The 23,964-nt window shown below is 41.6% G+C and overlaps 1 protein-coding gene across 2 annotated transcripts in view; it reads right to left on the minus strand.

Annotated features, from left to right (window-relative positions):
- ACSF2 (acyl-CoA synthetase family member 2) overlaps positions 1 to 23,104 on the minus strand; it is a 38,833-nt gene extending 15,729 nt beyond the window's left edge. The window contains exons 1-6 of one of the 2 annotated variants that reach the window (XM_043999546.1): positions 22,904 to 23,104; positions 3,014 to 3,209; positions 2,375 to 2,503; positions 1,438 to 1,491; positions 635 to 753; positions 240 to 402 (exon numbers count right to left, since the gene is read on the minus strand). In XM_043999546.1, coding sequence (XP_043855481.1) covers positions 240 to 402; positions 635 to 753; positions 1,438 to 1,491; positions 2,375 to 2,503; positions 3,014 to 3,209; positions 22,904 to 23,046 — 804 coding nt within the window. In that variant the 5' untranslated portion in view covers positions 23,047 to 23,104. The remainder of the gene's footprint in view (positions 1 to 239; positions 403 to 634; positions 754 to 1,437; positions 1,492 to 2,374; positions 2,504 to 3,013; positions 3,210 to 22,903) is intronic. The other variant, XM_043999545.1, reaches the window with a different exon arrangement.
- Positions 23,105 to 23,964: the final 860 nt, after the last annotated feature.

The raw sequence follows: 23,964 nt of genomic DNA on the forward strand, positions 1-23,964 counted from the left end.
AATGGAGTGGATGTGCATTTCAAAGAGCAGCACCGTGTACATCCTTTCTGGGGAGGGTAACTAAGAGAGAGTAGAAGTGGTCCAAGCCCTAGGACATCATTCTTGGTTGCCTGGCAAGGGGACAATGCCCACCCCGGATTCCTTGATCTCCTAGCCCCCAGGAAAGTGGTCCTCAACAAAGATCATATGCCTGGGGCTGGGAGGCACTGGGCTTGAGGCTCCCAGACCCTTTGTCCTACCGAGGTGAACTGGATGTTGATGGGTTCATGGCAGGACAATGATTTCTGGATGTCCCTCAGCTGGCTCAGCTGGGCAGCTTTCCCAGCCTGTAATACTTCATTCATGTGTAGAGTTCCGGGCAATTTGGAGTCCAGCATGATGACTGTGGTCAGGTCTGGAAGCCTGTGCCAAGGGAGGGTAAGGGAGGACTAGTGAGATTCTGGTGAGTCTGGGATGGGTGGGACCACAGAAGACTCCCCAGCCCCATTCTTTGTTGGAGGGTGAATCTTGTGGGGATCAAGGGCTCAGTAGGAAGGGGGTTGGCCTGCCTTGGAGCTTGGGATCATAGTGTTAGTGACCAACAAGCCTCCCACCCTCTGTCCTCCCCTCTCCCTTCCATCTATACGACACCTACTTTTTGCTCCTTAATGCCCCTGGGCTGCATGTATCGAGCTCTGGGCAGATCTGCTTCAGAATATTGTAATAATTCTGTGTCTTGAACTTGGTGGGGAAGACAATGGCTTTGCAGCCCACCTGAGGAGGTAAACCCCATATCCACATCATGCTGAGTCCCTGGGAAGCCCTAGGTTTGGTGCTAGGGCTACCCAGTGGTAGAGGGCACCAACCCTTCCTCTATACCATAAACAACCTCCCCAGCCTCCATGCCCTCATCCAGCTGCCACCCAGTCAAGTCTTATTCCTACCCCACAGGGCTCCCCAAGATGCTCAGTCTTGTTTCTCACCTGACAACGTTTCAGGAGAGGCTGACTGAATATAGAGCAGGAATTAATTTTAAGGATAACCTAGTCTAATACCCTCATTTGACATATGTAATTGAGGCCCATGGGGGCAAGTAACTTGCCTAAGGTCTCCCAGGGAATAAGCAACAGAGATTCAAATCCAGGCCCTTTGACTTTCAGTCCTTTCCACTCCAAACTGTGGATGCCTCCCTGAAACTGGACTCCCCTCTCCCACTTTCTAGTCATCAGACTAAAAAGAGGCTACCTGTTACTCCTTTTAAATTACTCCATGAGGTCTGAAGGCATCAATGGACCAGGGGCACAAACTTGCCCCATGAGACACTGACACCAGCTGAGATGTGCTGCCCCTCTGCTTCAGGGGCAGGAATCATAACCAGAGCTCTGTACCTATCCTTGCCCCCTCCTTGCTCCCAGAGAGCTCCCCCCTTCCCTGACATCATCCCCAATGGGCTTGTACCTTTCTGAGACAAAACTTTAGCTCTTGGGACTGGTAGGCAGGGTTCACAGAAACCTGATGAGAAGACAACCCAGAAAGGTTAGCTGTTGTGGAGCTACAGAGGCTGTCTGTCCCCATCCTTCCCCAAGCAAAGACATAGATCATTCACTCTTCCCTTCTCCTGTGCCCCCACAGAACACCTGCATCTCCAAGATTTGAACCCTTTTGTGTCAAAATGGCCAGACCCAGAACAAGGTCTGAGACCTGTAGCCACTGGTGAAGTCTCATGCCCAACAATGTCATCGCATAATCACATAACGTTAGAACTGGAAGGAACCTGAGAGAGTGTCTAGTCCAGGGCTTTTAAAATTGTTTCCACTCGTGACCCCTCTTCACCCAAGAAATTTTTATGTGACCCCGGGTATATAGGTATGTAATATGGATATACATAGCCTTTTTTTAAATTTTTATTTTTTTTTTAGTGAGGCAATTGGGGTTAAGTGACTTGCCCAGGGTCACACAGCTAGTAAGTGTTAAGTGTCTGAGGCTGGATTTGAACTCAGGTACTCCCGACTCCAAGGCCAGTGCTCTATCCACTGTGCCACCTAGCTGCCCCTTATACATAGCCTTTTACCATTGTCAAATTTTTTGTAAACCCCTAATTCAGTTATGGGACCCCATATGGGGTCATGACCCACAGTTTAAGAAGCTTTGAACTAGTCCAACTCCTCCCTTTAGCAAAGAGGAGGTTAAAGCCCGAGAAGGGACTTGCCCAAGGTCACAAAGCAAATCCATTTCAGATCTTGGATATGAACCCAGGTCTCCCAGTTGAGCATTCTCCAGGTTGTGCCAAATGCTGCTTTTGTTGGAGCTTTCCTAACCTTCTCGACTGTCCATCTCATCCTCCAGCATCCTCCTCCCCTCCAGGACACTCACCCTGGTTGTGCCCCTTCCTCACCAGGATGATGCCAGCCTGTGCAGTGGCTATTTGCATCAACACCCATTCGTAGGAGTTAGGGCCCCACATGCCGAGCCGGTCCCCCTTTTTGAGGCCAATGTTGAGAAGCCCTAAGGCAGCGATTTCCACCTGAAACAGACGAGGTACCAGCAATCCATCAGTCCCCTCAAACCAAGTGGCCCTTTACACTTCCTTCTTGATGCTCGTCTACCCTCAGAAGCTTGCTGTTAAATGTTTAACAACAGATTTTCCAAGAAAAACAATGTGCCCATGACACAGCTTTAACTTTATGTTTTATTACTAATATTTTCTCTATAGCTCTCTTAAGTTTTGACAATCAACAAACTAATAAATCAAGCCCTGATTTGTAGCATTTGCCAATTTCTGAGGTATAAATTACTCACTGAAATTTTAATAATCAAGTCTGAGCTGGCTCCAGCACATCTCTGCCTCCCCATCCCCACTTTACCATGACCTGGGATACAGGGAGTGCAAGCAATAGAGGAGCTTAGGGTTCACAAGAAGTTCTCAGAGCTTGGTACCTATTCCAATCCCCCCTTCCCACTATTGAATTCCTAGCTGTGGCCAGGTCAACCACAGCCCTGGGCTTAGGTTCAAGGATCATATGTCAGAGCCTACCTCCTCCTTAAACTGAGCAAATGTCTTCCTGATATTCTGGTGTAAGACAACTATGCCTTCTCGATCTGGAAACTTCTGGGCTATGTCATCAAAGCACTGCCCCACTGTCTTAGAAATGAGTTCAATGTCCGTGGGTCCTTTAAGATAGCTGAGTTTGCCAGTGGGTGATGAGCTGCAGCTCCTAATGTCTGTAGAACTTCAAAGAGAAAGTCAGTTTATTGGGACCAAGATCACCTGGCCTGGCTCTCTTACCCAGTTGCCTCACCCAGTTTCTTTGGCCACCTCTCCTACTCCAAGACAGCCAGAGAGGATGTAGTACTGCACAAACCACGAGGGTAAGCCACCCTTTCCCTGACTTTCACCTGAGATTCAGTCCCCGCCCACCCCACCCCACCTCCTGCTATCATATAAGGGGAGGATTCTTGTAATCCCTGATAATATACATGGAACAGCATGGGATGGGGAATAGGGAAGAGGCTAGATTATATCCTTAAGATACCCTCCCTTTCCAGGCTCTTGGGCAAAAAAGAAGCGATAATACCAAGCTAGGAAGGAGCAGAACGTCCTGGACACAAAACAGGAAATATAAATACAAAGGACTTTGATGAATAAAGAATAAACATATTTATCAAAGCAAGAAGCAACACAGTAATTGAGGAAGTTATACAGATTAGTTTGGGTGATAGAATGTTTCAGAGACAGGGGGACTCTGACTCCAGAGGGAGATGAAATCTCATCTCACCCTAGGATAGGATGATCATACTCTAGAAGGCCACTGTTAGGGATCTCTGTGGATACAGGTACTGGGAATCAAAAGACTTGTTGGGGTGCCAGATTTCCTCACACGCCTGTGCTTCTTGGGTCTATCAGCAATTCAAGTCTGTGCTTTCCCTTTCCTTCTCTCTCTCTCTCTCTCTCTCTCTCGCTCTCGCTCTCGCTCTCGCTCTCTCGCTCTCTCTCTCTCTCCTCCTTTTCAGGAGTCATATATCCTTCATCAAACACAACATGCAGCATCACAGGGCTATCCTTCAGAGAACTGCCCAACTCCTTCTGGGTGAGTGCTATATTCACTGTCAGTGATGCCCTGTTAAAACAAACCCTAATATGTCCATCAGTTGGGGAATGGCTGAACAAGTGAAATACAATTGTGATAGAAGACAATCGTGCTATAAGAAATGACAAGTATGATGGTTTCAGAAAAACCTAGGAAGTCTTACATCAACTGAAGCAAAGTGAAGTGGGCAGAACCAAGAGAACATTGTACATAATAATACCAATATTGTAATGATGATCAACTATGAAAGGCTTAGCTACTCTGATCAAGACAATGATGCAAGGCAATTCCAAAGGATTCATGATGAAAAATGCTATCCACCTCCAAATAGAGAGCTGACAAACAATGAGTACAGATTGGAAGCATACTTTTTTCACTTTTTTTCTTGTTTTTGTGTGTTTTCTGTTGCAAAATGGTTAATGTGGAAATATGTTTGCATGACTTGACATGTAAAATTGAGATCATATTGCTTGCTTTCTTGAGAGGTTGGAGGGAAGGATAGAATTTGGAACTCAAAATTTTTAAAAAAATGTTAATTTTTTAAAAAATGTAATGGGTGGAATAGAGCCAAAATGGCAGAATAGAGGCAGCAACCCAGTGGAACTCTTTCAACAGTCCCCTCCAAACAACTTTAAAATAACACCTCAAATCAAATTTTGGAGAGTAGAGTCAACAAAAGGTCATAGTGAGACATTTTTCAAGCCTAAAACAGCTTAGGAGATCAGCAGGAGAAGTCTATAACACTAGGGCAGGGGCTGGCTCAGAGTGCATCCAGCAACACTAGTTGTGGGGCTTTGAAGGCTTTGTAGCTTTGCAGCAGCAGCTTCAGGAGCTCTCAGTCAAGAAATGGTAAGGGGACAGGAAAAGGTAAGGAGAACTTGTCAGGCTTGTCCCACTCAGTTGGTTACAGAAATCTATCTTATCTAATAGGGAAATAGGAGGGGAAGGGAATAAGAGAAAAGCATAGGGGTATAAAAAGGGAGGTCAGATTAGGGAAGATAGGGGTCAGAAGCAAAACAGACTTTTGAGGAAGAACAGCATAAAAAAAGAGAGAATAATTAGGAAAAAAATCATAACTGTGAATGTATGTGAAAGAGATGAACTCACCCATGAAATGGGAAGCAGTTTACTGACTGAATTAGAAAGTAGAATCCAAAAATAAGTTGTTTGCAAGAAACAGACTTGAAACAGAAAGACACACACAAAGTTAAAATAAGGGGCTGGAGCAGAATCTAGTATACTTCTGCTGAAGTAAAAAAAAAAAAGGCAGGGGTAGCAATCGTGATCTCATACAAAGCAAAAGCAAAAATAGATCCAATTAAAAGAGATAATCACAGAAATTACATTTTTCATGAGTTTGGGCTCATCTGAATTTGTATTCTTTCTTTTGAACTAAGTCTGTTTGTCCTATCAGAGGATGATTAGTCACTAAGCCAGGAGGAAGACTCACCCAGTGAACCTTAAAAACAAGATGACTAGGGCAACTCAGCATCTGTTCTATGGGATGGCCTTTATAAAGGCTGATCCTTATTTGTGCTTCATGGGGTTCAAAGTCCCATTATACATCTATCTTTTAAACATCACCTCCCACCTCAGGACCTTTGCACAGGTTGGCTGGCCCCATACATGGACAGTGCCATGCTCTCCCTCTTTATCTCTGCCTTTGAAATCCCTAGCTCCAATCAAAATATCTCATGTAGGGTTTTTTGTTTTTGTAGGGCAATGAGGGTAAAGTGACTTGCCCGGGGTCACACAGCTAGTAAGTGTCAAGTGTCTGGGGCCAGATTTGAACTCAGGTCCTCCTGAATCCAGAGCTGGTGCTGTACCACCTAGCTGCCCCTCATGTAGGTTTTAATGCCTTTGTTGTTTAGTTGTGTCTGACTCTTTATAACTCCATTTGGGGTTTTCTTGGCAAAGATATTGGAGTGGTTTGCCATTTCCTTCTCCAGCTCATTTGACAGATGAGGAAACTGAGGAAAAAGGGGCTGTGGCTTGCCCAGAGTCACACAATTACTAAGTGTCTGAGGTCAGATTTGAACTCAGGAAGATGAGTCTTCCTGACCTCAGGCCCTGCATTCTATCTACTGTGCCACCTACCTACCCCTCAAGTACTGTGTCTTTTTAAAAAGTATATTTTGTATTTACCTCTCTGTGAATATATTCTATCCTTCAGTAGCATGTTAGCTTCTTTAGGGCTTGTCTTATTCTTGTATTTACTGTATCCCTAGCACCTGATATATGTTGTTGTTTATTGTTTTCAGTCATGACCCCATTTGGGCTTTTCTTGGCAAAGATACTGGAATGCTTTGCCATTTCCTTTTCCAGCTCATTTGACAGATGAGGAAACTGAGGCAAAAAATTGACTTGCCCAAGGTCACACAAATAGTGAGTATCTGAGGCTGGATTAGAACTCAGGTCCTCCTGACTCCAGACCTAGCACTCTATCCACTGTACCATCTAGCTGCCATGTATGCCACCTGATGCATACATAATAGGTATTTAATAAACGGTGGTTGATGGGCTGACTGCCAATATCTTTGACCTCCAAAATCCTGTGCCCCACTTACTTACACCTAAGCCATGTGCTAGAATCCTACTATTTGCACTGAGTTCTCTGGATTTAGCCTCTTCCATGCTTCCATCTAACCTACTAATCCACTTCCATTACCTCTAGCCCTCTCTGGTAGAGACAAACCCTTGAAGGTCCCATTTTGTTTGTTTTTGTTTTTCCATTTCTTGATAGTCTTAACCTGTAGCTGCTTAGATTCTAGCATGAAGGTATTATTGGTGCCCTGCAGGGCTCATTAAGGCAGGTGCAGCTGAGCAAAGAGAGTATGTGGCTAGCATACTAAAAGCATACGATCATTGGCTTATCCATTTAGAGTCTGAAGAAATCTTAAAGCCAGAGAGGAGTTTGTTGGTAAATGTTTAACAACCAGCTTCTGGAGGGGGGGGGTGTATATAAAACACATTTTAAAGTTTAATTTGAATTATCAACATTTTCTCCATCACTTTTTTGAGCCTAAGATGACCAACAAAACAATAAATCAAGCCTTGATTTGTATGTTTGTCAATTTCCAAGGTGCTCATCCTAAAATTCTAGCTGGTTCTAGTACACTCCTGTCCTTAAAGCTCATCCAAACCCCCTCATGTTACAGTTAGGGAAACTGAGGCATCAGAATAAGAATTTGAACCTAGTTCCTTTGATTCCAAAGTGAGTAGTCTTTGCACAGTGCTATGCCCTTCAGCTGATTCCTTGAGGTCATCAGTCAGTCAGTTGCCAATTGTTCATGCTTGTCCCTTTCTATACCATTGTCCTGACTATGTTGCATGTAAAGCTCCTCACGTGTTCAGGACCTTTGGACTCATTCTCCAACCTCTCATTTCAAATCATTGCCCTTGGGAATATCTGGCTTCCATCTCAACTTAATTTAGGTTTTGTTTGGGACTTTTTATCCTCCAGTTTTGTTCATGATTTCCTATTTGGCTCTCTGGAAGAGTTGCTCTCTGGTTTAGGCCCCAGCCAGGTTTTCTCCACCTACTTTGTCCTCGCTTTGATCATACTTGGTTTTGCCCTTCCTTCCCTTCCCTTCCCCCTTCCCCTAAGTGTTCTCCCCTACCAGTTCTCTCCCACTGGACTGTTAATTGCTAATCTCTGTCATTGCCAATCTCAGGGCCACCTTTACTCCCTCTTCCCTGTCTGACTTTCTGGTTACTTTTCCACCCTATGACTTAGACAGGGGTGGAGCCCCTTCCTGTGATTCAAGGTATACATTTGGGAGCTCCCAAGGTATAGGCCCAGAGGGATGTACAACTGCAAGAAAAACTGGCTACATTCCTTGGAGCTTTGAGAGACTTTACAAAAAGTACACAAAGGGCGCTAAAATCAAGTTGAATAAGCTGTCCTGCCCACCAACAGCACAGCAATCCCCTACATTTATTTACTCATCCAAGAGAATGCCCAGGGGAGGAAAAGGAGGAGGAAGAAGAGGAAGAAGAAAAAGGACAAAGAAGGAAGAAGAAAGAAAAAGGAAGAAGAAGAGGAGGAAGAGGAGGAGGAAGAGAAAGGAAAAGAGGAGGAAGAAAAACAAGTATTTATATAGCACTTTAAGGTTTATAAAGGAAGAGCTTTACATATATCATGTTATTGTATATGTATTATGAGGATTTATTTTTCTTCCTTTTATTGTGATTCAAGTGTTAGTATGCCTATTTTATAGATGAGGGAAGTAAGTGTTAGAAAGGTCTTTAAAAAGAAAATCATAGATTTTTGAACTGTAAAGAGTCTCTTGTCTAACCCCCTCATTTTACAGATGAAGAAACCGAGACCCAAGAAGGTTAAGTGACTGGTCCAAAATCACATAAGAAGTGTCAATTATTCTTTTCACTCCATCCTCCTGCCTTTCCAGTTATGAACCATCTGTTCTTGAAATGTTCAGCCTTTGGGGAAAGGTCATCTGACAGATAATTCCCTTCATATTTTATTGGAAAGGGAAGTGAATTTATAATCAAACTCTGAATTCAATTCCCAGGCTATTTGTCAGGGCACTCCAAGAAAACTCGGAAGACAGTGCCCTGGTTGGAGCAACAGCAGGAGACAAGACCAGTACAGTGCTCACCTACTTCAAGGGAGCCAACTCCTGATTCAGGATTGTTGAAAGAGAAGGAGAAAAAAAAAAAGAAAGAGAAGGAGAAAGAGACATGATCAAAGACAGTATCCTCACCAGGAGATGGAGGCAGAAACCGACATTTCAGCAGAGGTAGAGGCTAGTCCCAGATACCCTGTCCAGAACTGTAGCAGCAGTGTCATCCAGACTATGCTGGGGACACAACTAAACATTGTCTGACTATATCGAGATTTGACTACCCAAGATTTGAAAAGAGGCAGAGCCTAGCACTGGCACAAAGTACTAATGCAGAAACTCAAATTGAGGCAGGAGTAAAGAGAAGAAAGCTCTAAATACAATCAAGAAACAAGTTGGGTTAAGAGAAGCCCAAGACATAAACTCAGAGGAAGAGACAAACCCTATAACAACCATGAACAACCTCAGAGAAGAGACTGGCTTGGCCACAAGGACTCCCAGAGTGGCTAGAAGAAATAAAGCAAGAGATAAAAAGTAAAATAAAAGTTCTTGAGGAAAAAAAATGAAAGGGGAATAAGTAGATTATTCAACATTCTGTTGAATATGGAAAACCTTACCTAAGCAGTGGATATATAATGGGACAAATATAACTCAATTATTACATGAGACATTAAGAAATATCAATCAATTAACTCACTCATTATTGAATAATTCATTATTAAATACTAATTTTTAAAATTAAGAAATAAACAAAGCCAAAAAGTCAGTGAAAGAATTTGTAAAGTATCCACTATAAAAAATAATGAATGACCTAGAAAACAGGTTTAAAGAAAGACAATTTAAGAATCACTAGGATCTCCCCTATCCCACCACAAAAACCAGCACCAAATAAAAAACAAGAATGCCATATTTCAAGAAATCATAAAATAGGTTAAATCTATTAGAATCCAAGGCAAAATGAAACTATAGAATAATACACCAATTACCTTCTGAAAGAAACCTCAAAATGAAAATATTTGGGAGAGCTTACCAGTCAAAGAAAAAATACTGCAAAAAAAGTTAAAAAAGAGTTCAAGGGGGCAGCTAGGTGGCACAGTGGATAGAGCACCGGCCCTGGAGTCAGGAGTACCTGAGTTCAAATCTGGCCTCAGACACTTACTAGCTGTGTGACCCTGGGCAAGTCACTTAACCCCAATTGCCTCACTAAAAAAAAAAAAAAAAGAGTTCAAGGACCAGGTACCATAGTTAGGACCACACAAGACTATGATGTGAGTATAATAAAAGAGAAAAAGTCCTGGAATTGTTCACCAAAAGACAAAAGATAAAGGCTAACAACAAAAAAAAAGAATAATTTACCCTGAAAAACTGAATCAAATCCTACAGGATAAAAATAAACTTTTAATAGAAAATAACTAGGAAGGAAAAAGAAATACACTGGGGAAGGAAGGAGGAAGAAGGGGGAGGAACTTACTACCCCTCATAATTGCCATGTATGGGAGGAATAATATACTAATGTGGAACAGACTGAAGAAAGTGGACATCTCATGAACTTCAATCCAATCTGAAGGCAAAAGAGGAGCAAACACACACAGCAAAAACATCACTGAGGATCTCAATGTGTCCTTTTCATACATGAATAAATCTAACCAAATAAAAGAGAGAAGTCAAGTACCTGGATGGGTTTACAGAAAATTAACATATAATAGTTCTCTGGCAATTATTGAATGGAAAAAGAAACCTATTTCCCATCTGTGTATAGAACCTTTACCAAAAAAACACCAATATATGTTAGGCATAAAAACCTCATAAACAAATGGAGAAAAGCAGAAATATTAAGCACATTCTTTAATGACTGACTACAAGACAATAAAATTATAATCAATAAAGGAAATTTGAAGAAAGGATTCAAATTTAAAAGGAGATTAAATAATACAATCCTAAAAATATGTGGGCCAAACGTCAAATTATAAAAACAATAGATAATCTTATTAAAATGGAAACAATGAGACAACATGCCAAAACTTTTGGATTGCAATCAAAGCAATACTTGAGGGAAATTTTTCTGTTTCTTAAGATTTTCATCAACAAAAGAAAAAAAGGGAGAAAAAGACAGAGAGACAGAAAGACAGAGATAGAGAGATCATTGAGATTCAGTGAAAAGGGATCAATTAAGCATATATCAACCCCCAAAAACCAGTAAAACAAGAAATCAAAAAATCCCAGCTAAATTTTTTAAAAATTCAATTCAGAAAAAATCAAAGATATAAAATTGAAAGAAAAGACCACTGAATTAATAAAACTAGAAGATTTTTAAAATAAACAAAAGTACTTTATTATTTTCCAGTTACATATAAGGATAGTTTTCAACATTTGTTTTCATAGAATTTTTAGTTCCACATTTTACTCCCACCCTCCTTTCCCTCCCTCCTCCCCAAGACAGAAAGCAATCCTATATAGGTTATTTATGTGCAATCACATTAAACATATTTCTGCATTAGTCATCTTGTGAAAGAAGAATTAGAGCACAAGGGAAAAAACTCAAAAAAGAAGGGGGAAAAAACAGCCCCAAAGTAGAAACAGCATGGTTCAATCTGCATTCATAATCATAATCCTTTTTTCTGGATGTTGAGAACATTTTCTATCCTGAGTTCTTTGAAATTGTTTTGGATCATTGCACTGCTGAGAAGAGCTAAGTCTATCACCATTGTTCATCACATAATGTTACTGTTACTGTGTACAATGTTCTAAAACTAGGAGATTTTTTTTGATGGAAAATGAATATATAAACCTTTAGCTAATTAAACTTTTTAAAAGTTGAGAAGAAACTAAATTGCTCTATTTAAAGAATGAAAAGACGACTTCAAGCAAATGAAACAAATGAAATTATTAGAAATAATTTTTCCTAATTATAAAAGTCAGAACAAATGGTAGATGAAATAGATGAATACTTATAAAAATATAAGGTCAGAGGATCATAAAACACTCAGATAAATAGAATAAGAAATAAAGAAATTGAATAACCCAATCATAGGAAAAAAATACCCTGATAATCAGATGAATTTATAAGTAAGTTCTATCAACTATTCAATGAATAATTAATTATATTACTCTATAAGTTATTTGCAAAAAAAAAAATAGAGAAAAGGACCCTATTAAGCTCCTTCCATGAGACAAATATAGGGACTAATAAATAGAGAAAGAAAGTTTTAGATAAATATTTCTAAAGTAGGAGGAAACAAGTCAGAAATAGAGAACAAATAGAAGAAAGTACAAATATTTCTAATGAATACAGATGCAAAACTATTAAAAAATATTAACAAAAAAGCCACCACAATATGAAGGTGGACTTTATACAAAGACAACGTATGATAGGTTCAATATTAGGAAAACCATCAATATAAAAAACATATTAAAAACAATCAAAATCACATGGCCATATCAATAGATTTAGAAAAAGAATGACAAAACATGACATCTATTTTTTAAATTAAAAAACAAAGTAAAAAGATCTTTTCTTGATATGGTAAGCAATATCTATCTAAAACTAAGAGCTAGCAATTATCTGTAATGGAGAAATGCTAGAGGTCTTTCCAGTAAGATCAGGAGTAATGCAAAGATGTACACTGTCAACTCTATTATCTGACATACACTGTAGTTCTAAGAATGCTAGCCATAGCCATTAGACAAGAAAATGTTTCAGGAATCCTAATTCTTGAAGGCAGGGATTATCTCATTTTTGTCTTTGTATCTCTGGCACCTGGCACATAGCAAGTGCTTAATAAATGCTTAATGACTTATTAATATGCAAAAACTCCCAAATCTGGGTTTTTTTTTGGGGGGGGGGCAATGAGGGTTAAGCCCAAGGTCACACAGCTAGTGTCAAGTGTCTGAGGCCGGATTTGAATTCAGGTCCTCCTGAATCCAGGGCTGGTGCTTTATCCACTGCACCACCTAGCTGCCCCCCAAACTCCCAAATCTGTATACCTAGTTCTAATTTTTCTCCTGACATTCAGTCACACAACACCTTTCTGTTGAACCTTACCACCTCATTTCCCAATGACACCTTAAATATCCAAAATGGAATTTATTATCTTCCCCTTAAAACCTCCCCTTCTCCTAACTGCTATTTATTTCCAAAGTACTACTATCCTTCCATCCAGGTTTAGAATTATCTTTGACTCTTCCATTGTGGTCCACATTTAATCACCTGCCAAATCTTATTTGATTTTATCTCCATAAAATTTCTCACAATCTTCCCCTTCTCTCCACTTACATGGCTTTTCTCCTAGTTCCTCATGACATCTTGACTGGATTATCATAATATTTCCAAATTGTTCTTCTTGCTTCTAGCCTCTTTCCTCTCTCATCCATCCTCTTTAGAATTGCCAAAAATAATTTTCTTGATGAATAAATCTAACCATCATCTGTTTAAAAACTTTCAAAAGTCCCTTAATAGATTTAGGATAAAAAAACCTCCAAGCTCTTAATCAATTGCTGAAATCCCTCCATTCTCTAGTTCCAATCTGGTACTTACCTTTCCAGATTTATTTCACACCACCACCCTTTATTTACTCTATATTATACCCAAACAGGGACAATTTGATGTTCCCTGAACTCAGCATCCATTTCCCCAAACCATAATTCATGGATTCTCTATCTGGAGAGCATTGTTGAAGAACTGTCAAACTCCAGAAATAGATAATAGATTCTGCTCCAGTATTTACCATTTTGGTGACATTTTGCATTTGACCTTTAAGGTTTCTGGGATGAGGAAAATTGTCCAAACAATAGGGAGAGCCATGGGCAGAGACAAGCAAGGTTTGTTTTAGATATCTGCCGTTCCCCTGTCCTTTCCCTTCCAGACTTCCTCTTCAGATTTCGTTGCATCTTGGAGGCAATTGGAGCTGTGGGGTGTCGGAAAGACTGCCAAGAATATCAGATGGTGAGACAATGTGTGCTCTTAGCCACATACCTTCTTTCCCCTGTCTCTATGACAGGTGAGGGAGGAAGTCACTCAATTCTGTCTCCCTTATGGTGGTGGGGAGGAGTTAAAGAGAGAAGCAACTTCCTAGTTCAGGTGATTGGGGACTAAGAGAGTGCAAACTAGCCTGTTTAGCCCACTATGGCTACTAGCTGATCCAAAGTACCAAGCTGATCCAAAATACCAAAGTAATTTTATATCCCATTCATCTAGCCAGTCAGGTCCTTTTGTTATCTGCCACAGTAATCAAATCAATGTTATCATTACTTCTGTAAAGGGCAGGTCAATTGTGGCCCTGTGGCAATCCTATCAATGATATCCCAATGACTTCTCAGATGAAAATTCCCTTCCCTCACCAGCACGATTCCTATATGCATTGCTTTTCCCTATCAGAAGACAAGTTACTGGAAGGTAGACACTTGTCTCTCTTTTTATATTTGTACTTCTAGAGTTTAGCACAGTTCCTGGCAAAGGGTAAGTCCTTCATAAATTTTTTTTTCATTCATTCACTGACTGCAAACCCAGTGTGTTTTCCACAATACAATAGGTTCTTGCCTCAGAGTTGAGATAAACAAAATAGAATAATGATTAATTTGACCTACTTTAGGCACCTTGGTTTTCGAACCTGCTATATTTGGAAAATGAATTAGCCTGTGAAATCAGGAGACATAGTTTTTAATTCCACCCCTAACTTTTGCTCTCCAGCCCTAGGTTTCCTAAAAGTATGATTCAGCTCTAGGTTCCTTACTGGAAAGACCTCTAGCATTTCTCCATTACAGATAATTGCTAGCTCTTAGTTTTAGATAGATATTGCTTACCATATCAAGAAAAGATCTTTTTACTATACCATCTTATTAAATCCCCCTTATAAAAAGAGATTTAACACTGTCTACCAAATTGATAATCAATGGGGAGTACATCAGTTGGGGCTCATGAATGACTGTGCTAGAAAACCCATCCCCAGCCTAACTCTGAGAGGAATAGGCAGCTGCCCTCAGGGGACTGAGCCCAGAGCATGTGCTACACTATGAACTCAAAAGGCATAACAGTCTGGAAATTGTAGTGATAACAGACCTCCACATCTCACTAAGCTTTGAGGGTATCTCTGATTTAGAACTTAGCATAATGGTTCTCCTGAGTCATCCAGAAAACATCAAATAATACTTCATATTTACACAGTACTCTATTTAAGGAGTCAGGGAGTAAGTAATGCATTTTAAAATGTCAGAGACACAATGGTTATTAAAATACAATCAAATTTTGGATAATCATCTATAAAAATCTGTTTATAGGGAAAGTCTTATTCCTTGACAATGCCAGATGGATAGCTATTAAGGGACTGTTATTATATTTCTTAATTTTAATAACTGACATTAATATGGCACTCAAAGATATGTAGAATTTTTCATATATAATAATAGTTGGCATTTATATATCACTTTAAGTTTTATAAAGCATTTTATCCTCACAACAACCCTGGAGAGGTAGGTACTATTATTCTCTCCAATTTATGAGGAAACTGAGTCAGCCATAGGTTAAGTGACTTGCTTAGGGTTACCCAGCTAGTAAGTGTCTGAGATTGGGTTTAAACTCAGGTCTATCCTGACTTCAGGTTCATTGCTCCATCCATCATACCACCCAGCTGCCTTTTCATATCAATCAGTTATATCAATCAACTGGATATCTGAGGAAGGATTTGAACCCAGGGCTCCAGCCTATACCTAGTCCAGTGAATTTTACATTACATACTCCTTATTAAGAAAAGTTATGGATGTTTGAACCAGGATCTTAACCTTTTGAGGATCATATCCTGGCTGTTTTCCCCCAAAATATCCCTTAGTGCCACCATCAGATACAAAATCATTGTATCATGGATAACTGCAATTCCCATTTTGGTGTTTTCATGTACTTATAGTTAAATACCCAGAGTGATACAGAAAGACAAAGAGAAATTCATCCACGTAGATGTCTCTAAGGGAGACTCTAGCCCAGTATAACAAGATCAGGTAGGATTTGTTTGGTTACTAAAGAGAGCCAGGGACTTCTATGGGAAGAGTCAGGGGCAAGAGGGAGTAGGTGGGGCATTTTACTGCCTGGAAAGTTTCTAAAGAAGGGAATGTGGGGGCAATTCTGCCTCTCCCCAGATTTAAGACTCTCCCAGCAAATGATTCTTATCTTCTCCATGGTGGGACTTGTAAATACCATGATGGTGTATGTTACCACAATACTATACATTAGAATTTACAGGTGGGACCTATAAACAATGTTTTAGGATGCAAAGTACTATATTTCCTCCATCTCCGACCTCCCTATATCAGCAGTAGAGAAATTCTACCTCACTTCTAGGCCCTAAGGTAAGTGAGAATGGAATATGACCAATAGTTACTGCTTTAAGGGTCAAATATTGAGCCACTACTCCTATACTCAATTGCCTTCCCAAAGAGGACTTGTCAAAGAAGAAATGCTGCCACCAAAACTAACCAATGGGAAGTGGGTCACGAACAGAGGTAGGGAGAAACCCACTTCCTAGGCCAGGCTATGAGGATCTACCAGAAAGGGAGGAGAGTGGGGTGGAGGAACTCTTGACCGTACTTTCCTCCTCTCCTAATGTGCTCTGGAGCTGCTGTGGTCAATTTCTTTGAGAAATCCAGGGTACAGGAAGTAAGATCCAGAGCCTAGGATTCTCCTTGTTGCCAGAGGCTAAGACAGAATATTTCTATGGTGTCAGAGGCACAGACTAGTCCAGGCTCCAGGAGTTGCAGACTAGTGCCAAGACTTTAAGTGTCTCCTTTTCCTCCCTACCCTTGGGAAAGAGATGGTCTTTGTACAAAGGTAGATTAAGGTTAAATTGAAAACAAGACAAGGAGAAAAAGAGAAAAAATAGTGTTGAGCAATGTTTACTCAGGCCAAGAAAAAAATTTAAAATTACACCAACTGGCTAAAATGACCATACCCTTTGACCCAGAGATTATCCTGCTAGACATGTATACCAAGGAGGTCATTGCTTAAAAAAGAAGAAAGAAGGGAAAGGGAGGAAGGCAAGGAAGGAAAGAAAGAAAGAAAGAAAGAAAGAAAGAAAGAAAGAAAGAAAGAAAGAAAGAAAGAAAGAAAGAAAGAAAGAAAGAAAGAAAGAAAGAAAGAAAGAGAGGGAGGGAGGAAGGAAGGAAGGAAGGAAGGAAGGAAGGAAGGAAGGAAGGAAGGAAGGAAGAAAGAAAGAGGGGGAAGCTAGGTGGCACAGTGGATAGAGCACTGGCCCTGGATTCAGAAGGACCTGAGTTCAAATCTGACCTCAGACACTTAACACTTACTGGCTGTGTGACCCTGAGCAAGTCACTTAACCCCAATTGCCTCACCAAGAAAAAAGGTAATAAAAGAAAGAAAGAAAGAAAGAAAAAAGAAAGAGAAGTATATGCACACACATATATGTATGTATATATACATATATATGTACACATACATATTTTATATGTAAAACAGTACTTTTGTGGTAGCAAAGAACTAAAAACAAAATAAGAGCCCATCAAATGGGGAATGGCTAAGTGTTGACTTAGTATGTAAATATAATGGAATATTATTGTGATATAAGAAATGATTAACGTGATGAATGCAGGAAAGTATGGAAACACATATATGAATTGATATGATGTAAAGTGAAGCAAGCAGAAATGCACCAGATAAAGTCCTGATTGGGAAATCCAAGAAAAAAATCACAGCGAATCATTTTTCCAGCAAAGATCAACAGAGAGAGATAGAACAAGAGGTCTTCAGACACTGGGGAAAGATGTCTGGCCAACAATGTCATACAGAGAATTACAGCATAGGGAGAGGCAAAAAAGAGAGACCCAGGCTTGTGTAAGGGGCAGGAATGTATACCAAATGGCAGCTTGTTATGCAATTCTAGGTTATAGATTCACAGCTGACTGAAGAAGGGGCACTGTGCCTAAGGGTGGCATTTGAGGGTGAGAAGGGATTGCATACTATAGACTACAGAGAGACAAGAAACAAGTTCAGAAGCAAACAGCAGAATAGAGTGAGGTCTCAGTTCTACCTTCTAGGACTGTCTGAAGCCTGCTATGTAATAACTAGGTCAAGAATCCCAGACCAAAGGGAAGCTTGTAGTTTTGTCACTCTAAACTTTCCAGCTCACTGACAGTGATTAGGTCCAAAAAACAGTCCACTGTAACTCCAAGTGGAGCAAGCCCACAGGCATGTTGCACAGATCCAAATCTAAATCAGGAACTTTTAGAGTTGAGACAAGAAGGTCAGAAATTAGATTTTGCCGTGGATCAGAACAATTTGGAAACACTGAAAACTTGCAGGTCTCCAGCCTGATATCTCAGAATAACTCAATACTCAATACACCAAGACAAAAAATTCCCACCATTAAAAGCTATTATGTGCTCATTGCCCCACAAAAAAGAAAGAAAGGGAACGAAAAAAAATTGGAGGCAGCTTGGTGGCGTAGTGGGTAAAGCACCGGCTCTGGATTCAGGAGGACCTGAGTTCAAATCTGGCCTCAGACACTTGACACTAGTTGTGTGACTCTGGGCAACTCACTTAACCCTCATTGCCGCCCCTCCCCAACAAAAAAGCTATTATGGTAACAGGGATACTCAAGACACAAAGCTAGAAGAAGAGAATGACTCCAGAGTATTTGTAAGCAAAACCTCAAAGAAAAAAACAACTAGAATTTTGTAAGAGATGAAGTATTGAAAAATGTAATTCAACTAGAATTTTTGGAGGAGATGAAGTATTGAAAAATGTTTTAATAAATGAAATTAAGGTGCTAGAAGGAAAAAAGACAGGTAAAAGAGAACTTGAGAGCTATAAAAGAAAGAATTTGGGGGGCAGCTAGGTGGCATAGTGGATAGAGCACCAACCCTGGAGTCAGGAGGACCTGAGTTCAAATCCAGCCTCAGACATTTAACACATACTAGCTGTGTGACCCTGGGCAACTCACTTAACCCCCATTGTCCTGCAAAAAAAAAGAATTGGAAAGGGAATTAGCAACTTGGCCAAAAAAAAAAAAATCCCTGAAAAGTAGAATGAGTCAAACAAATCCATGAGAACACAAGAAATATTTAAACAAAGTCAAAAGACTGAAAAAAATAGGGCAAATGTAAAGTAGTTCATAACCCAAAAAAACTAATGTGGGAAATGCCATGACCAAAAAAAAGATCCTAGACATCATATTTCAAGAAATCATAAAGAAAACTGGATCATACAGAAAAAATACATAGGATAATTAAGGGAACCAATTGTGTTGGAGGATCAAAATATTCAGAAAAAAATTTGTGGACCCCCAGGTTCAGACTCCCTTTGTTAGGATCAGAAGCAAAGGGGATAGTGTTGGGGAAAGAAGAGGAGAAGGTGTATGTGGGTTGTTTTTTTTTGGGGGGGGGGCAATGGGGGTTAAGTGACTTGCCCAGGGTCACACAGCTAGTAAGTGTCAAGTGTCTGAGGCCGGATTTGAACCCAGGTACTCCTGAATCCAGGGCCTGCGCTTTATCCACTGCGCCACCTAGCCGCCCCTGGGTTGTTTTTTAAATTTATTTTGGCCAGAGAAGAGGAAGCAGTAGTCTATACCCTGGGCTTCCTTTGGGGTGGGTCTCTCGGAGTTCTAGCCCTGGAAGAAACTATGATCATCCAATACAATTCCCTCATTTAATGGGGAAAGACACTGAGGCCCAGAGAGGAAAATGACTTTTCTAAGAGCATCACAACTAGTTAATGTCCAAACTAGGGAAGAAGGTCTAAAAGCAGGGTATTGTGACTTCCAAGGAAGCCCCCTGTTCCCCAGTTAGGTTCTCCCTAAAATTGCCAGTAGTGTTAGCAGTGTATGGCACATAAATAGTAGATTCATAATACATGTTTATTGGCTTAATGAAAATGAAATATCAAAATGGAGGTTTTAATTTAACCTGAGAAGCACAGATTATCGGAACACAACAGAACTGGAAGCCCAACCAGATGAACGTAGCTGAAGGCCCATTCTATTTTTTTTTTTAATGAGGCAATTGGGGTTAAGTGACTTGCCCAGGGTCACACGGCTAGTAATTGTTAAGTGTCTGAGGCCAGATTTGAACTCAGGTCCTCCTGAATCCAGGGCCGGCGCTCTATCCACTGCACCACCTAGCTGCCCCTCCCATTCTATTTTTAAAAAATAAAATGAGTACAAAATAGTCTATATGATCAGTACAAAATCCCATTATCAGAAAGCATTTTCTGCCATGCGGATGAAATAAATTATTCAAGAGCAATTTCATTAATTTTTTTTTAAAAGCAAACAAATCTGGTTAGTGATGGATAGAATACACTTCTTACCTCAGACCCTCTGGAATCACATTTCCATCCATCCATCAATCAATCAACATTCACTAAGTACCTGCTATGTGTGCTAAACACTGGGGGATACAAAAAGAGGCAAAAGACAGTTCCTGCCTTCAAGGATCTTACAGTCTAATGGGGATATAACATACTGACAATTATAAACAAGCTATATACAGGATAAATAGGAAATGATCAACAGAGTTAAGGCACTGTAATTATGAGGGGTTAATTAAGCATGAATCAAATGCTATCTCTTACCTGATGCCTTTGCTATTTCCCCTCACCCATTATTAGTGTCTCTTCCTTTTGAAATTATTTTGCGTGTGTATATAGTATTTATTTGTCTGTGCATGTGTTTCTCTCTAGTCTTGATAACAGATGGTTTCACCTTTTTCCTTACTTCCTGGTTCCTAGTGCAATGAACCTTCAATAAATGTGTCTCAAATGTAGATGTTCCTCATAATCATTGGGTCATAGTTTTAGAAGTCATCTAGTCCAACCCCTTCATTTTAGAGATGAGGAAACTAAAGCCCAGTGACTTGTCCAAGGTCTTATAGGTAATAGATGGCAAAGTCAGGGTTTGAACAGGGATTCCCTGACTCCAAATCCAGTGTTCTTTCCTCTGAGCCACACTGAAAGTAATATGAGACCCCAATCTGAGGTTCTTGTGTAAGCTTGTTAATTTTTTATGAATGTTTTGATAAATGTATTTCAATGTTATTGGTTTCCTTTGTGATCTTATGAATTTTATTTATACATTTAAAAACATTATCCTGAGAAGGAATCCAAATGCTTTACCAGACTGCCCAAGGAGTCCAGGACACACAAAAAGGTTAAAGACCCCTGCCCTAATCTGTGGCTCATTTAAGTCATGCCTGAATCCACCATTGCTTGGAATATACCTTAAAGGTCTTGAGCCAAAGAGTCCCTATGCATGAATCAGAAACAAGTGGTCACTCAGCCTCTGAGAATACCTTCAATGGCAGGAAATTGACTACAATGCTTGCTGACCCTTCTAGGCAACTTCAGACTTTTGTTTATCCATGTAGATCAACTGTTCAAACTGATTTTATCTCTTATTTTCTTTATTCAATTCACTTTCAGATCTAGTATCCCCCTAATTCTCTCTTCATTTCTGAGATTCATCAATGATATAAACAGCCTTGCTCCACCATCTTCCATAAGGTTTCTTTTAGGCTTGCTCTCCTGACTAGTGGGTCCTTAGGCCTGACTAACGTTTCATGAAAGTCCAAAGCCAGGTTTATTTCATGCCAGAATGAAATCACTCTCTGGCTTTCTCTGACTTGAAAAACATCAAGCAAACCTTACCCCCTTCCTGGTGTAAGGGCTAAAATTCTAGCTAGTCTGTCTAAAATCTAATGAGTGGTCGCCAATAAATTATAAGCTTTAGCAAGAGTTAGACTTTTAGGCATTTATTAAGGAGAATAAGAATTTGGGAAAGAGAAAGAGAAAGGCCTAGATTCATCTGTCTATTAAAGGGAGAGAGCATTCCTAGCTCCACTCTCTGCCAGAGCCCACACGAAAGAGTGAGCCAGTGCGCCAGGCTCCCCCTTCTTCCTCCCACAAGCAAAGGTCACTTCCTGATGCCAAAGAAAAGACGCATGGTCCTGCCCTCAGAGGCCCTCTCCTCATGTTGGAGATTTCCTACAGTAAGTCTCCAGCAGGTAGCGTCATTCCAATTGTTACACTGGATACCTTCTCCTCACCCCCTTTTTGTGTGGTCTTCCCTCACTGGAGAATCAGCTCCTTAAGAGGAAGGACTAGGGGCAGCTAGGTGGCGCAGTGAATGAAGCACCGGCCCTGGAGTTAGGAGTACCTGAGTTCAGGTCCGGCCTCAGACACTTAACATTTACTAGCTGTGTGACCCTGGGCAAGTCACTTAACCCCAATTGCTTCACTAAAAAAAAAAAAAAAGAGGAAGGACTGACTTATTTGTGTATGTTTCTATTTCTAGAACTTAGAACAGTGACATATTTAAGTACTTAATAAATTCTCTGTCTCTCTGTGTATCTGTCTTGTCTTTGTCTCTGTCTCTGTCTCTCTGTCTCTGTCTGTCTCTGTCTCTTTCTCTCTGTCTCTCTCTCTGTTTCTGTCTTCTCTCTCTTCTCTCTCTCTGTTTCCCCCACCCCCTCAGCTGTGGATGCAGGGAGGATGGGACCCAGAGTCTCAGTCAGTACCCACTGAGCCTACCCTGGGCTTCCACTTGAAGGCCTCAGATGATTAATGAGTAAGTCTCAATATTGCCCAACTCCTGAAAAACATTCCTAGTACTAAGCAGTTGGCCCCTACCTCGAAGGACCCCTGACCTCACACTAAGGGTGAATGAACATGAAATCAGTAAGCAAGAAACCAGGGCTCTGCATATTTAACATTTGTGAGGTCCCATTAGCTGAAGAGAGTCTGAAACTGTGATGAAAGAGAGCTCCGTGGGTTTTTACCACTGAAGATACAAGAAATCCAAGGCTGTTGATTGGGGAGAGCCCGTGGGAAGGGATGGCTCCTTTCCCTCTCCCACGTCCTTTTCAGGCCTGAGGATCTTAGCAGGCTATAGAGGGTCCTAACCTCTTGGGGCCTCAGAGGGATAGTTGCTCTGACTCCAATCGGAAAAGAGGCAGGCCAGACAGAGCTCCCCGAGCCCTGGCAGGGAGGGGAGAGGAGAAGAAAAGGGGGAAGAAGGGAGAAGGGGAGCAAGAAACTTCGGACTCTGGGCACAGAGAAGTTGAGACTTCAGTTCCAGAACAGGCTGGGACCAGATGGCAGAACATCCTAACCGGGTCGCAGAGCGCCCCACCATGGGTTGGAGCTTCGCATCTCACCGCGACCCCAAGTGTTCCCTCCCGGAGTATTTGCTTCCTACGTCCCGGGCCACCCCAACATCGTGTCCCCCCGCCCTCTTCCTCAGGTCCCCCAGCTCCCGGTACCTGAGCAGGCGGATTCCCTGGAACTCCGCTCTCCGCAGGCTCCGGACAGGCGCTAAAGCTGGGCGAACCCCCAACACCCCCATCACCCCCATCACCCTCGCTGGCAACCGCCCCAACCGTCGCACCCCAAACGAGATAGCCATGGCTCTGTGGCAGTCAGCACCCCTAGCCCACAGCCCAGCGACTAAACTTTTAAAGCAACTGGAGACTGGGGTGGGGGTGGGGGCGGGGATGAAGAGGAGAGGGGAGGGGAGAAGTGGCGAGGAGAGAGGGAGGTGGGGGCTCCCAGCCTATGGCAGCACCCCAGTACTGGAGCGGGGGTGGGGCGAGGGAGTGTCTCCCAGCCACCCCACCTCCCTGCTCGGCCCCTCAGACTTCTAGATCCCGGAAACTCCTCATATCTCTTCTTGTACTACTGGGTTTAGTGTCATTTGGCCGGAGGGGAGTGGGGTGGTCTGCCGTGGGGATCCTTTCAGGGACTGGCAGGGCCCACGTCGGTTTTATAGGTGGTTGGGATGGGACCTGTCCTCCTGCTCCCTAAAACACCACACTGCCCCCAGGGTTGGAGAGGGATGAGGGGACTCTCTTCACTGGCTAGATCCTGTCAGTCAGCAAGCGTTTATTAAATGCTTACTGTATGCCAAGTGCTAGGGATGCCAACATAAGAAAAAGCAAAAACACGTGTGGGAGGGAAGAGGAGTGGTTAGTGAGAGATGCACCCCCTCCTCTAGGCTCAAGGTGTGGGACTTGCTTCTGAACCGTCCCTGCCTCCGCCCATCCGGAGCCTCTTGTAGTCTGAGGTGAGTCTTTGCCATCCGGTTCTAAACCCTGTACTAAGAATAACACATTGGGATTAATTTTAGAGAGCCGTTATCGAAACATGCCTCTGGTCACTCCGTTAAGAGGTGGTGGACTAGGGGCAGCTAGGTGGCGCAGTGGATAGAGCACCGGCCCTGGAGTCAGGAGTACCTGAGTTCAAATCCGGCCTCAGACACTTAACACTTACTAGCTGTGTGACCTTGGGCAAGTCACTTAACCCCAAATTGCCTCACTTAAAAAAA

Source organism: Dromiciops gliroides, chromosome 4 (genome assembly GCF_019393635.1).
Source record: "Dromiciops gliroides isolate mDroGli1 chromosome 4, mDroGli1.pri, whole genome shotgun sequence".
NCBI lineage: Eukaryota > Metazoa > Chordata > Mammalia > Microbiotheria > Microbiotheriidae > Dromiciops > Dromiciops gliroides.